Source organism: Agelaius phoeniceus, chromosome 1 (assembly GCF_051311805.1).
Source record: "Agelaius phoeniceus isolate bAgePho1 chromosome 1, bAgePho1.hap1, whole genome shotgun sequence".
Lineage (NCBI taxonomy): Eukaryota > Metazoa > Chordata > Aves > Passeriformes > Icteridae > Agelaius > Agelaius phoeniceus.
Genome location: NC_135265.1, coordinates 4,725,953 through 4,741,354, shown reverse-complemented (window position 1 = coordinate 4,741,354; position 15,402 = coordinate 4,725,953). Strand labels below are relative to the sequence as shown.

The 15,402-nt window shown below is 45.5% G+C and overlaps 1 protein-coding gene across 2 annotated transcripts in view; it reads left to right on the top strand.

The window, feature by feature from the left end:
- PLCD1 (phospholipase C delta 1) overlaps positions 1 to 15,402 on the top strand; it is a 55,923-nt gene that overhangs the window by 32,433 nt on the left and 8,088 nt on the right. For both annotated transcript variants that reach the window (XM_077187419.1, XM_054632754.2), the window contains exons 5-9: positions 2,165 to 2,393; positions 3,553 to 3,754; positions 5,600 to 5,744; positions 6,773 to 6,922; positions 15,197 to 15,358. In XM_077187419.1, the coding sequence (XP_077043534.1) occupies positions 2,165 to 2,393; positions 3,553 to 3,754; positions 5,600 to 5,744; positions 6,773 to 6,922; positions 15,197 to 15,358 (888 nt within the window). The remainder of the gene's footprint in view (positions 1 to 2,164; positions 2,394 to 3,552; positions 3,755 to 5,599; positions 5,745 to 6,772; positions 6,923 to 15,196; positions 15,359 to 15,402) is intronic.

Below are 15,402 nucleotides of genomic sequence, written 5' to 3'. Positions count from 1 at the left end.
GCCTCCAGGAAGGGTCTGTCTTGCTCTTAAAGCAATTACATTTTCAGTTTGCATCCTGCCTCATCCTGGATGGGCTAGGGCATTACAGCCTATTAAAGGGTGATCTTTTCTGTCTCAGAGAGTTTTTCTTCATTTAGTCACAGGAAGGAAGGGTGATCAGGGGCTCAGGTGAGGGCTGCAGGGCATGTTCTCACATTAGTTTTGCCTTTCCTCACATGACTCTGTGTACACATCCAGGTTTGAGACACTGGAGTAGAACATATTGCAATGAACCAGAAATGATGCCAAGGTGCTGTCATTGCTCACTTCATTTCAACCTGAATATTCATTCTGATGCATCAGAAAGGTGTTTTTGCTGGCAGGCCAAGGGTCATTCAGGACTCATGGCTTGTCATTCATACATGGGAGGTAAAACACAGTATTTTGGGTTGAGATTCTCTAATTTGGACCTCTTGTAGCCAAAGCAGAAGGAACCCACTTTCATACTGAGCATCTGATCTGTCCTGGAGTTTGACTCTGGTGCCAGTGCTATTGTCCTGGTTTCATCATTTCATTAGTCGCCTTTAATGGCAACTAATGAATAAACTTCCCCAGGCACACCACTTAAAATGCCAGTTTTCTAGGAGGAATATCTTGTCATTTTCCCTGTCATGTCTTAAAGAAAAGAACATTTGTAATTCACAACATCCCTGCTGTCTCCACCAGCTGCTTTCCCTCTTTATATTCCTTTTGCAGTTGCTAAGCATCATGCTCAGCTTAGCTTGAGGGATCTGCCAGAGCCACAGAGCAGGATCATAGACGTGGAAAGCAGTGAGGAAAAGGCAGTTCTTGGACTCTCAAACCTATTTTGGAGGTGTTTGTAGTACTGCACGTGTCACAGGTTGTCCCATCCCTGCGATGAGCCCGTAGCTTCTACCCAGCAGGTTCTGAAGTCAGGACAAGTTGAACTCTTTTTTTCTGTCACTTCAGTTTGGGAAATGCTAGGCATCATGAGAATGTTCTTTGGTTTTATATGCGCTCCTTAAACAGATAGTGAAAGATTTGCAGGGGATGAAAGTCCCTCCTTATCATCTTGGGACACTGCCAAAGCCACTGTGGCCATTGCTGAGATCACTGGCAGGGCTAGGCTGAGATTAGTGTGATTACTGGTTAAACTAAGACAGGCATTTTCATCATAAAAACCAGGAAAATAGCTCTGTCACAGGGGATCAAAGATGGAAAGCAATTTAATTCCTCTGGTTTGACAAGCTGAAGAATTCTGCTAGGAACAAACAACAAAATTAATATCAGGATTTGCCACAGGAAAAAAAAAAAAAAGTTGTTTCTGATGAAAAATTGAACTTGGGAGTATTTAAAATAAACTAGAACAACTTGTTATTGGGAAAGCTGTGTCCTTGATGGAGACATTGACATGTATATCTCAAGCTCCCCACCTTTCATGGTCAATCAAGTCCTTGGCTGTGGTGCTCTGTCACAGATGGTATCTACTGGAAAAGTTCAAACCCCAGAGGAAGATGGAAAATCTGAATTACAGTTCCTTGTGAGGAGATTATATCTGATTTGAAATCTGTGGGGATTTTGTTACGTGGCAGGTTTTGGATGAGAATGGAAAATTTCCATGGAGAGGTGGATTTTTTTCATACCTAAACATGCACACGTTTAGCAGTTGTGAGGGTTTTTAGTTGTTTTTGATGCCATCTTTGCAAACAGCCCTGCTGTGAGTCTTGACAGCCTCTTGAGGTCTGAGCCACTAAGGTCAAAGGAAAGGTTCTTTTCACTTCCTGGACTTTTGGCTATACTCTCTATCATTAATGAACAGAGTTAATTGTTTCCCTTTGTTCCCCCTTAGATTAAGATTCTTTTGACCCTTGATTTGTGCTTGGATTATTTTGAGCTGTCCTGACTGAAGCCCACCAAGTGCTGGAACTCGAGGCTGGTGCCTTTGAGCTCACTGACAATGTATAAATACTAATAACTGTAATTTTCATGACTCTTGGCCTTGTCAATGAGAGCCATTGTCATTGACCACGTGCTCCCCACTGGCTGGCCAGTAACTCTTTGCAATTATTTTGTGTTCTGCGTTGTGTAGCCCTGGTGCAGATTACGGCTGGCCTATGCCAGAAGGAAAGAAGGTTTTCACTCCTTCTCCCCTCTACGTTTACAGCACTGTGACAAGTCCAAAACAGAGGCTCTGGAGGATGATGAGATAGAGGAATTTTACAAGATACTGACAGAGAGGAAGGAAATAGACAGCATCTTCCAAATGTACTCGGACCCTGAGGGGTTCATGTCCTGCCAGAACCTGGTGAGGTTTCTCTATGAGGTGCAGCAGGAAGAAGATGCTGTTATTGCTGCCCCTGCCTTAATTCAGAGATATGAGCCCAACGAAAGAGGTAGGTTGAAAACCCTGTCTGGTTTGCTTCAAAATCTTGCTTTTTTGATGAATTATGAATTGCATTGCTGTTGCTTTTTTTCCTGCAGTCGTTGCATTATTTTCTCCCCACAGCTGCTTCTAAAAAACCACTCTCTCCTAGGGGAGCATCAACATATTTATTTATTAAAATAAAATTGAAGAGAGAGATTTCCCAGCCTCTCCTCTGCTCTTCTCTCCTAGCATCTCTAGGAGGGGAGGGCAGAGGAGAGGCTGGGAAATCTCTCTCTTCAATTTTATTTTGGGTGCACTGAACAGCAGGAGAGGGATTGATGCAGGTTTGACTAGAGGATGATGAAAATCCTGAGGGAAAGACTCAGATGGGTTATTCAGGTGCCAAGACTTCATGTGCCTTTTCAAGGCTGAGAATGGAGCAATATTTGTGTTCTCCAGAAGCTGGAGTGGAGGCAGATGTCCTTGATGGTGGGCACCTGTAAAGCCATCTGCAGATGGGATCTCTGAGTAGAGGCCAAGGAGGTGACAGCTGTCTAGGAGGCAGACACTGAACTGTCTGTCTGCTCAGATTGTGGGTGAATCATCACTCTGGAGCACCTTGGAGGATGGGTTCCAAGAGCCAACTCACAATCATGGGCTGGTTTTCCACTATCCTGATCTTCCTTCAGGAGAGGGACAAGGCTTAGGATTAGGCTGAGATCTAGTGCAGTCCCTCAAAATGGGGAGTAATTTTGTATTTCCTCTTTGCAAATCATGTATTTCATTGGATAATCTAGACAGGATTTATCTGGCTGTGTTTAGACATCTGACAGCTTCTCTGGGTTGGTGCAAAGAAACCTTGAAATGCTCAAACAGAGATTTTCGTGCTGTAAATCTCTGGAGACAGATGAGGTAAGGTCTGTCTTTGACACTTTTATGATGTTATCAAGGACAAGTAAAGTGTCATAAAAAGCTTTGCTTGGGAAGGGCTTTAAAGGCATTTTCAGGCAGCTGAAGGTGCCATCCTTGCCTGGAGAACATCCATGTCTTTGCTTTCACTGGATGCCTGGGGAGCACATGTTGCCTCTGGGGTCTCGTGGAGGGCAGAGGCACCGTGGTGAAGGTGGCAGTGTTACCTGGTGGTGTCTCATTTTCACTGTGGGGTCTTCTGTCTGTTTGTCTGACAGCCAAGAGGGGCAATGCCATGACCAAGGATGGTTTCCTGATGTACCTGCTGTCAGATGAGGGGAACATATTCAACCCCTCCCACAGGAAAGTTTACCAGGACATGACCCAACCTCTCAGCCACTACTTGGTGTCATCCTCACACAACACCTATCTCATGGAAGACCAGATCACAGGGCCAAGCAGCACAGAGGCCTATATCAGGTAAAGAGAGTGTGTGTTTGTGTGTGTTGGGGAGGTTTCCCTCTCTCTTTCAGAAGACATGATGCTGATGGATGCAAGGGATCAAGAAGCAGTCTCCCACCAGACCAGGTAATAGGGGCTGGCCCATGTTTCCAGGGTGAGCTGTTTCCCAACCAGCTCCTTGTCACAGCTCTTTGACCTGAGTCTCATCTGGTGTCCACCTGGGTGTAGATGTATAATTACTACATTTGGAAGCAGTATAAAATATCTGCAGTCACTGGAGGCTGGATTACAGCCCTCTGGCCTGGTGTTCTCTAAGCATGATGATGAGGGGGTGTTGCATTCCCCAAAATATGGCACAAGAGAGTGCAAGGAGCTTACAAGATGGAAAGATTCCTCCTGGGATAGGGCTGCAGGTCTGGGAGAAGCCAAAATGATGCATAGTGTCATGGTGCTTATGTTCTGTGCTGCCTTTTGGGAGAGATCCATGGCAGGAACTGTCCCCACAACCATGCTGGGGTGTATTTTGGTATTTTGGAGAGTCCTCGTTGGAGCAATCAAAAAAAAAAAAAAAAAAAAAGAGGTGGGATATGAGCAGGGGAAGTGATCAGCAGAACTTACACCTGGTGCCTTTTTATCATCTCAGATATTCCCACAGCACCCCTGCACTGAGCTTTAGGTGTTGCCTATGTCTGCCTTTAACAGCATCTGATGTCTCATGGCCAGATGGGTGCAGTGACCTTTAGTAATTTGCACACCCACAAGACATCACTGCTTGTTTTTATCAGGTGAGACAGTGTTTCCTTATGAGCCAGTCAATGGCTGCAGTTCTGCCTTTGTTTATGGCTTATCTCATTCTCAGGAGCAACCTGACCAAAGTCACAAGGTCAAAAGTGTTGAGAGTGAAATCTGGCACAGGTTGCTTCTCAGTAGCTCTTTGAATTCATCTTACACAGCCTTAAAATTATAGATGTATGTTTGGGTTGTACCAAAAAAAAAAAAAAAAAATCCCATTATTCTGGAACAGGTTTCCCAGAGATGCTGTGGATGCTCCATCCCTGGAAGTGTTCAAGGCCAGGTTGGACAGGGCTCTGTCCCTTCCCATGGCAGGGGATTGGAACTGGATGATCTTTAAGGTCCCTTCCAACCCAAACCATTCTGTGATTCTATTGCAATGAGTTAGAGGAATTGTGTGATCTGAAATGTTTAGGGAATTACTGTAAAAGAGACGAGATCACCTCCTAGATAGATGGGGGAGGAATCTACATTTGAAAATAAATTGAAATGAAAGTATGGATATGTAGAGGTAGGAATTTCACATGGAAATTCAGTCTGTAGACTTGGTTTAGGACACTGTCCCTCAGCAGTCTCCTCTGCTGTGGTGGAGGTCCCATAGCTCCCTCCCTGCTTTCTCTCAGCTCTGAGGATTCATCCCTCATGTCATATCCAATCTAGATGAAGAAATCACATCATCTAAACTTTGTGACCTGGCTTCTAAGGCTGACTGTCATTCTTCCACTGCAGCCTCTCTTGATTTTCTCTTCTCTTCACCATCTTTGGGGAAAGGCTTGGGGCACAGTAATCAGTGTCCGTCCTTATCTGACACTCACTATGTCTTATTCTTTGGATAATTCTACCTTGGGCTTTCACTACCTTATTTCTCAGATCCTTCTGTGCTCTCCTTGCTGACACCGACTCCACCTGATCCCATCCTTTATCTGCTTTCCTGCTTTTCCAAGCTCCTTTCTTCTCCCTTGCTCCTGAACTTCCTTCCAGTCTTCCCAGGCAGTGGCTGTGCCTGATGTAGCCTCACTTGGAGATGGAGCAGAAGGTGTAGAACCCAACCAGTCCCTTCTTTGTTTCCAGAGCCCTGACCAAAGGCTGTCGCTGTGTGGAGCTGGATTGCTGGGACGGCCCCAACTCAGAGCCCGTCATTTATCACGGCTACACCCTCACCTCCAAGATCCTCTTCAGTGATGTCATTAAGGCCATCAAGAACTATGCATTCCAAGTAAGGATGAGGGACTTTTTCTCCTGTTGTACAACCTAGGACTGGCAGTAGAGCTCTTCCCCCCCAGCAAAGAGCAGAAGCAATGACAGCTTCACCTCATGGGGACGAGAGAAATTCCTGCTCCTTCTGTCTGAGCATCCATGCTCTGCTTCCTGCAGAGATCCATCCCTGGGGGTTGCTGGACAGGGAGAGCACCATCTGAGGATGAGTTTGAACCTGTGCCAGCACAGCTGCATCCTGGACCCCTCTACAATGAAAATGATGTTTATAATCTTGAGCATACCTGGTGGGAAACGCCAGCAAGCCCATGATTTGTGTGGCTTTGATGTCTCAGGGTCTGTTTCTTGTTTAGAGGAACCTATGTGCATGTTTTGGATGTGAAGGACTGGTTTTATTCTGCATTAAAATGGGTGAACAGGGCTGGATTCTTGTATGGCAGCAGGCTTCAGAAAATCTTAGGTCTGTCCAGACTCACTGGACTCTGTTGTTTTCCTTCAGTGCACTGGGGAGCTGGTGCCAAATTTTGTTTGGGGCCATAAAGGAGTGACAGTGACAATAATGACAATGCCTTCAGCACACAAAATGACCTGGGGGGCACAGGGAACCAGGTCAGGCCTATGCAGGAATGAAGCAAGGATTGTTATCACTTAAGGGTTTGAGCAAACCCTGTGATTTCAAACCCCCTTCCCCTACCCTCCTCTGAAGGTGGGTGGGAAGGTGCTCTGGCCCACAGTGCAAGTGGAGAATGGAGGCACAGGGAGTGCCCCAGAAAGTCTGTGAGAGGTAATCCTGAGCCATCCTGGTGCCTTCTCCATTGGACCATCATCTCTGGAAGGCATCAGCACAGATCTGAGTAACTACTTTAACAAATTCCATTTTAAACGAATCCTTGCTTTGGGAGAATATCAGGCCCTCCTGTTGACACACTCCCTCCCAGAGACAGCAGCACTGGGGTTCATACCAATTCCTGCAGACTGGTGACAGCACAGAGTTCATTGATGGTGAGTGTTGCTGTCTTGCTGTTCCAGACCTCACCATACCCTGTCATCATCTCCCTGGAGAACCACTGCAGCGTGGAGCAGCAGAAGGTCATGGCCCAGCACATGACCACCATCCTGCAGGACATGCTCCTGGTCGCCCCAGTCGATGGAAACAAATCCCAGTTCCCCTCCCCTGAGGTAAGCAAGGCCACTCCAGCACTTTCTGCCTTCTCAGGGTTGGACAAGACGGGAAGTTTTTCTTCTTGCTGAGTGCAAAGCTCAAAACTCAAAGGGAAAACCACTGCAAGGAACCTGAAGTGTATTAAAAACAAAGTGTCCTGCCATTGAGAGTGTCCTGGGGGAGCCCCTGGGAATGGCCTGGGTTGGTGGGGATGGAGATGTCCAGGGAGGAAAAAGGGAAGCAGGAGTCTGCCTAGAGATTCCCCTTTTATTCCCAGGAATAAAATATTCCCTGCAGCTGACAGGCTGGGAGCTGAGCCCTGGCCTTGCAAGAGGAAAGAGATACACAGCACTCAGCAGTGGTTCACCACTATAAATCATTGGCTGACAGAAAAAAAATGGAAATGGAATCTTGATATGGAAAATATGTCTCCAAAACAGGAGCCAAAAGGAAACATTAATCTATTTCCACCCATGTGGTTTGTGCTTTCTTTCTTTCTTTCTTTCTTGTCTTTCTTGTCTTTCTTTCTTTTTCTTTCTTTCTGTCTTTCTTTCTTGTCTTTCTCTTCCTTCCTGCCTTCCTTCCTGCCTTTCTTTCTGTTTTTCTTAGCACTTTGCAGAAACAGACTCCTGCAGGGTTAGCTGCAGCTCCCTTTAAATTGCATTTCTTTGCTCATTCTCCAAAACTTGGATGAACATGCCTAGTCAGAGCTGGAAGGAGTTTGTGGGTGAGATAAAGCTGGCAGTCAGCAGGGGAGAAAGGAGAGGAAAACAATCCACTCAGAATATCTTCTATATTAGTTCTCCCTCTTCCTTTATCTCCTTTCTCTTTCTGACTTTCCCCTTTTGTTTAGGAGTGTCATGCCTTGTTTGATACAATTCCTGGCACAGAGGGAAGCTGCTCTGGGCTGGTCCCTAAGCACCAGGGCAATAAATTAGGATGAATTGTAATTTTTACTGCTGCTGCTTCAGCAGGACCTTGGCTCTGGCACAGACAAGGTGCCTCCACTGGGAGAAGTGACTCTCCCAGGGTGAGGACACTCCCAGCACAGAGATCAATCTTTGCAGTTGGAAAAATACATCCTCAGTGTCCCCTCCTGACTTGTTATTTATCCTGGTGCAGGATCAGGAAAAGTGCTGATGGCTTTTCAGCTGATGGTAATGGTAGGAGGAGAGAAAGGAGAAACACCAAGCAAAGCAATGTGTGATTTGTGAGTGGAAGGGGATGACCCCAACTTCCCAAAGATGCTTTTTCCATGCCTGTGCTCATCTAACCTGATTTTGATTGCCAAAAAGACACTTGGCCCCAGCTGGACACAATGCCCAGATCTACCCTAGGGGATGGATTTGGGCTGATCTGCTCCATTGCAGGGATTGATGCATTTAGTTTAAACACAGAAAAATTGCCAATGTTGCAACACCTATCCTTTTCCTTCTGGTACTTTTCCTCTGCCTTCCTGCTGTGTGAAGTAGGACAGTGCAAAGGGCTGAAATGCTGATTTTTTTTTGGTGTAAAATACATTGAAACTGAAACATGAGGGAAAAGCAAACAAACCAACAAACCAGGAAGCTCTTGGCTTTTCCCTCCCTTGTTGACAGGAGGAAACCAGGCACAACAAGGTATTTTTTTTTATCAGGAAAAGGGTGGGATCTTCCACTGGGCTAAGGGCTGGAGGCTGTAAACACAAACAGTCGAAGGATTGCTGCCGATTGTGTCAGCAGGGCAAGGTTAGTAATTAAAGGAAGATTGACACGGTTTGGATTGGTGCTAACGATTCACACCACAGCCCGGGGCAGGAATCTGATTTATTCGGCTCCATCCAGGAGCAGTGTTGGGCTACACAGATTGGCTGAATACCTCCCCCAAGCTGCTGTCTTCAGGCCCCAATAGTGAATTATGTGTAAAAACACATATAAAGGCTCCAGGCAGCACCAGGGCTGGAGGGAGGAGATGCTGGTGGGCTCTTGCCCTTCTGTCCCAACCCTGCCAGGAGTGTGCCAGGGCCCCTTGGCCCCGTCCCTACATCCCAGCTAGAAATGCTGCAGTCACAGTCTTAAAATGAGGCTGAATACTTCTCCCACTGCTGGAACTATTCAGTGTATCCAGGGGTCTGAAACCCCTACAGTTCTTTGTTCCTGGAATTCCTTGTTCATGAGGACAGTGGCTTTGGGCATTACCCACACATTTTGTGCCAGTGTGGCTTCAGGTCCATCTGCACATCTCTGTTTCTCCAGAGATATACAGATGGACCTGAAGCCCAGCTTGTGTCAGTCTTGTCTGCAGTGCATCTTCTTGCCTGAAGTTCTTCAGCTGAGTTCCCTTCAATATTCCAAACCCTCCTTCAGTAATGTGTTTCTTCCCCTTTTCCTGGAGACTCTCTTCATCCTCTGGTGCCACTCACTTCAGTTTGAGCTGAAGGACATGCACAGATGGAGATGTCACACCAGTTAGTGCATCTGATTCTCCTCAGGAATGGGAATATGTTATTCCTCACAGCTTCCAGAAGTCTGCAGAGGTGGATATCCTTGTTAGGAAAATTAATCCACAAACACCAGAGGTTTATGTCCAAAAAGGAGACAGAGGAGTCCTTTTACTTTATTTAATAAAGGGAGAGCCCATGGGGCATTCCTCTGGGATCTCTCAAATTTTTGGAGGATGCAGCCTCCTTTTTATCCCAATTTCTCAGCCACATTTCCCTTCTCTTTCCCCATTGGCTGAGGTACTTGAGAGGTCCATCCAAAACACCTGATACCAGAGATTCCCCTCTAATATATAACCCTCCCTTTTAATTTTTAATTCTTATGGAATTTAGGGTTTTTTCTTCTCCATTGTTTCTTTCATCTTTCAATGTCTAATTTCATTTTTCAGCAAACCTAAAGTTTATTTGTAAAAGCAAATATCTTTTTCCATTCATCAATCAGTGGAATCCTTCCCATTGTTTTTTTAAACTCCCAGTGCTGGTTTTATCTACCAGCAGACCCACAGCTTTTTGTAAAGACAAATCCACTATTCCTCTCATCCTCATCCTCAGGGTGGGATGTCAGGGGACAGTGCTGACCCTGTGTATCCATGTACCTGAGCACTTCACTCTGGGCTCCTTTGGACAAACAGTCCCAGGAGCTGGAGGTGTGGTCCACCTCCTCCTCCTCAGTGTTTGTCCAAACAGAGGAGGAATCACACCCTGGGAGTGTTTGGTTTTCTCTGTTGACTCTAAAGGAGGTGTTGAAGCCACAGAAAGTTGGTTGAGATGGATCACTTTACAAATCCTCCATCCCCACTGAGATGAAAACTGGAGCTCAGACCTTGCTGTGGCTCTCAGGGTGCTCCTAGGGGCAGGAAGATTTCAGGTGGGATAAACCTGTGCATGCAGATCTTTTAAAATCCTCTGCTCATTACAGCTCTGCTGCTTCTGGTAAAATCAGTGCTTTCCTTTAAGATGGCTTCCATATGCCAGTGTTGTCAGAACCATTTCACCTGCAGAGCTGAGCTTGTTCAGTGTGCAGTGGAAGAAGTGGGAGAGCAGATGAGCTCCACTTCAGGAGGACTGAGGAATGCCATTTATAGGGCAAGAGCTGCATCTGTTCCAGCAGCCACTCCACTGTGTGTTCTCAGTGGAGTCCAATGTCCTTGTAGCCCTTCCTGAGGTTGTACTCCACCTTGGGCTTCCCACAGACAGCTGGAATGGCTTTATGGTCTACTTGGAGAACATTTATTGAGTATTTCAGCTATTGCTTCCTCCTAAGGCAAGGGATCTGCTCAGCAGAGCTGAACTGATGAGCTGAGTGTGTTTTGCCTCGGGCTAGAAATACTTAATATCACATGAAGGGGAACCAGGAGAGATGGAGCAAGGGCAGGTGTGTGTTTGTGACTGTCTATATCAGCTTATTTAAAACCTCAGGAAAGAAGATAAACTCTCACATTTAGGACTTGCAAGGGGAGTCACTGCAATGCTACTACAGGATAGCACCTTTTGCAGGAAATGGGGGTGAAAATGCCTCTCTTTGGGGTGAGTCTCACCCTTTCTTCTGACAAATAAGTAAATAGATCTCCTCTGAGTTAGGTGGCACATGGCCTGCTCTCCCTTGTAAGCTTAGGAGCAGTGTCCTGTGCCCATGGGGAGCATCTGCACCCTATCCAAGGTTTCCCAGAGGAACCAGAGGCTAGATAGGATAAACAGCAGCACTGAGGACCTGCTGCTGGCAGCCCTGGAATGGCTTGTGGTGAGGAGACACAGTGGAGGCTGTGTTGCTGTCCCTTCCCTCGTGATGCTCTTCAGCCATGTAGGGTTGGTCTGTGCCAGCAATTGCACCTCCCACTTGCTGTGCAGGCTGAATGAGAAGGCTGACCTAGAACAGAGGCTACACAGAGCTAAAGAGTAAATTAGGTATTTATGAAAAGGCCTCAATGGATCCACCTTGGGCAGCACAAGAGCCCAGCCCAAAGTGAACCAAAATGGTCACAAAATGGATGACTGGTCACAAGGTCTCACACTTTTATAGGTTCTGGTCCATTTGCATATTGGAGTTAATTGTCCAATTACAGCTTCAGATTATAAGCCCCATCTTTCTTGTTTTCCCTCTTCAATTCACATTTTTCTGCTCTTGGGCCTGAAACTTGTATTGGTTGTCCTTGGTCTCCAGCTAGAGAAGGAATTGTTTTGTCTCCCTACTCTGTGCAGAGAGCTCACCATCCCCTAATATGAAGCTCAGAACTACACACTAAAGCAACACAGAATCTGAAAAATATGAAAGCTAAAACTTGAGGCATCATTTCCCCCCTTCAGAGGCTTAGGCAAGATTTAAAAAGCTTAATTACCTGCTGGTAATTAAGAATCAAGTGGGCTGACCCAAATACCTTATCCTTAGTTCTCCACTGCTGAGCTGTGAGGGGAGGCAGTAACATTTCTTGTGGGACATTAGAAAGCAGAGACAGATAAAACATTAAATGCCAGGATGGTATCTGCAGCCTGCAGGGGACAAGAGGGGCTGCTCTCAGCCTCTCCTGATGCCTTGTGCAGGCTGACCTAGAACAGAAGCTGGACAGAGCTAAAGAATGAAGCAGGGATTTATTCAAAGGCCTCCATGGATGCACCTTGGGCAGCACAAGAGCCCAGCCAGGGCTGCACCCAAGATGAACCAAAATGGCCCCAAAATGCACCAGCGCTCCCGGGCTCTCTCCCTGGGATCAGTTCTGCTCCATTTGCATCTTGCAGTTCATTGTCCCATTCCAGCTTTAGCCCCTGCAGTCCCACCCTGCTTGTTCTTCTCTCTCCAGCCCACGGGGTTTGTGCTCTGGGGCTGAGATTTGGATCATTTGTCCTTGGTGCCCAGCTGGAGCAGGAATTGTTTTGTCTCCCTGCTCTGTGCACAGAGCTCAGCATCCCCTGATGTGAAGCCCAGACCCACACACTGAAGCAGCACAGAATCTGAAAAATATAAAAGCTAAAACCTGAGGCATCACTCCTTACTGTCCCCAGTGCAATCCTTCCAGGCTTATCCACCCCAAGTGCTGAGCAGAGCCTAAAAGCTCACCCAGAACTGGATTTTGTGGTGGAAGAACAGAGTAGAGCTGGGTGTGGAGGCAGGAGGGTGGGAAGGGACATGAGAGCAGCAGGCTGAAGTCAGGCTCTGAAGCTGAGCCAGCTCATCTCCCAGCCATGGATGTGGAGAAGCAGAGCACAGCCCTGCCTGGGAGGATGGGGTGGGGATGGGAGGAGGATATTGCTGTGCTCTGAGTGCAGCTTTTGAGTGACAGGGAAAGTGCCCCACTGCAAACAGCTCATTTATAGCTGAATAAAAATGCTCTCAGCTGCTGCCTCAGGGGCCAGTGTTGGATTTCTGCTCAAGCCCAGCTTCATCCACAGCTTTGCCAGGTGATGAGGAGTGGGGCTGGTCTCTGTAAAGATGGGATGCAATTTGCTTGAACCCACAAAGGGTGCAAAGAGGGAATGGTGTCCTTTAAAAATGCCTGTGTTGTTTCATAAAAGATCCTTGGTTTTTCACAGTCCTGTCATTTGAATGTGGTGGGGTTTTGTTGCTTTTACTGTTGCAGAAAAGGTAAATATAGGGTGTTGCTGAGGAAAGGGGAACGTGCTACACAGACTGAGGGGCTGTAGTGCCTAATTCCAAGACAGCATTTTTCTGGAATATAACTTGTACCCTCCAAAGCCAGGAGTACCAAACACATCCAGGTGGCAGCAAATCTCCTGTTCCTGGAAGCTGCCAGGCCTAGTGGTGCTCTTGATTTTAAGGCATAACCCATACACCTGGAGATCACCCCCAGTCACCTTTCCCAACAATTCTCCCTGCTCCAAACATTGCTTGCTGCCTTGTTTGGGCTCTAAGTCATCCCTGCCCAGGCTCCAGCAGCCAGGGCTTGTGCAAAGGATGCATCAGTGGTGAGGGGTTGTGGATTCTTTGCTTCTTTTATTCCAGGGTCAGGATTAAATTCATGAGACTCTATTTCTTGTTGGGACTCAGATGTTTATCAGATCTTATCTATGTCACACTCTCACAAACCCTGAGTTCTGCAGCACTTCACTCCAACAAACTAAAAATGGAGCCCCATCTCTCTCTACAAGGCCTTTGAAGGATCAACTTAGGAAATGTCCAATTAGGAAATGACACATCAATTATTTTTACTTTTCACCGAATAACCAACCACCCGTGGCTGCAATGGGGACTTTTTTATCCAATTACACAAAACCACCCAAACCCATGGAGAGGAAGGTGAAGAAGAAGGTGGAGAAGAAGGACAAGCCTCTGCCCTAAAACCTCCATCTTGCTTTATATCCATTACTGTATTCTAAAGTATATTCTTTATATCCATTACTGTATTCTTAAACCCTAAGTTTCCCATCCTGTGATACCACACACTCCTATTCAAGCCCCACACCCACAATCCCAGTTCTGTCATTCCATTTTGGAAGCTTCTCCAGGGCCTCAGGTCAGTGCAGTGTTCTCTTGGGGGTCTGTGCAATTCAGCACAGAAAGTCTGAAAGTCTCAGCAGCCAGGGTTCCAACAAGGGCTTTCATGTGAACCTTGAAAGAGGCTGGAGAGAATTAATTCAGCACAGGGAGTGTGATCCCTGGACTCCCTCTGCACCCAGCTGTGGTGCACTGGCACATGCTGGTTGTGCTCAGTGTTGTACCAGCAGAGCAGTGGCAGGAGAAGCTGTTCCTGAAGAGGAGGTAGCTTTGGAAAGGGTCTGGAAATCCTCCTGAGGCTGTCAGCACCCTAAGGCTTCACCTGCAAAATGCCAAATGCAATAAAATTCCATGTCTGCACTGTATGGGGCACCTGTCCAGAACTCACTGGAGCTCCCTCCCCATTGAAATGTCTGTGGAGCAGAGGCTGCACTGCCTCAGTCCCTGCTTGGATCTCAAACAGTTTCCAGAGTTGTGCACAGGTTTATAACCACACACTGCAGAGTGAGGGGTGGTTAATACATTTATTAATTAATAATAATTTATTAATAATAATACTATTAATAAATATAATATTATTATTAACAAATTCATTATTTATAAATTTTATAATAATAAATATATATTATTATAAAATATATAATATTATATATAATATTATATATTATATATATTTTATAATATATAAAAATATATATTTATTATTAAATATATTATATTTAATAATATATTTAAATATTATTAAATTTATTATTTCTAAATTTTATTATTAATAAATTTATCATTTATTATTTAATAAATTTACTATTCTATTCTTTTATTATTCTTATATTATTTTATTCTATTATTCTATTATTATAATTTTTATTATAAGTTATTAATAATGTATTATTAATAATAGTATTAATTAATAATTAATAATAAATTTATTAAATAAATTATAATTAATAAATTTAATAAATAATAGGCCACACAGAGGGGCAGAAATGGTGCCACAAATTTCTTCCAGCAGCCCAGATCTCCAGGCTCGGCCTTGTTTGCTGAACATTTCAGTCTTGGGGGGAAAAAAAAGTGTATTTTAATTGTCTTTAGCAGCACAACTGTTTAAGTTGTCTGGTTGAGGAGATGGTCAGCTCTATAGCAGAGGGGAATCACTGGGCTCTCTGGGGTTTTCAGACTCATGGCTTGTGGTCTCAGAGGCTGGGCAGGGCCCCAGTGTAAAAACACAGTTATTTTTACCTGTGTCTCTGGGTAATAACCAGTCACTGATGGAACTGTCAAAGCACTGGTTACTGAGGGGCTTTTTCAGGGTGGGCCAGAGCCTCCTCTAACCACCAGGTATTTTGTCCACTTTTCCTTATGCAGCAACTGAAAGGGAAGATCCTGGTGAAAGGCAAGAAGCTGAGCAGGCAGGAGGACCCCATCAATGGGAACAACAACCTGGAGGCTGAGGATGTCTCTGATGAAGATGAAGCAGCTGAAATTGAAGATGAATCTGTGAAGACCAAGGTAGAGCAGAAGGGAAAGGTGAGTGAAAGAAGAAATCACTGAGAAATCACTTTTTTAGGTGG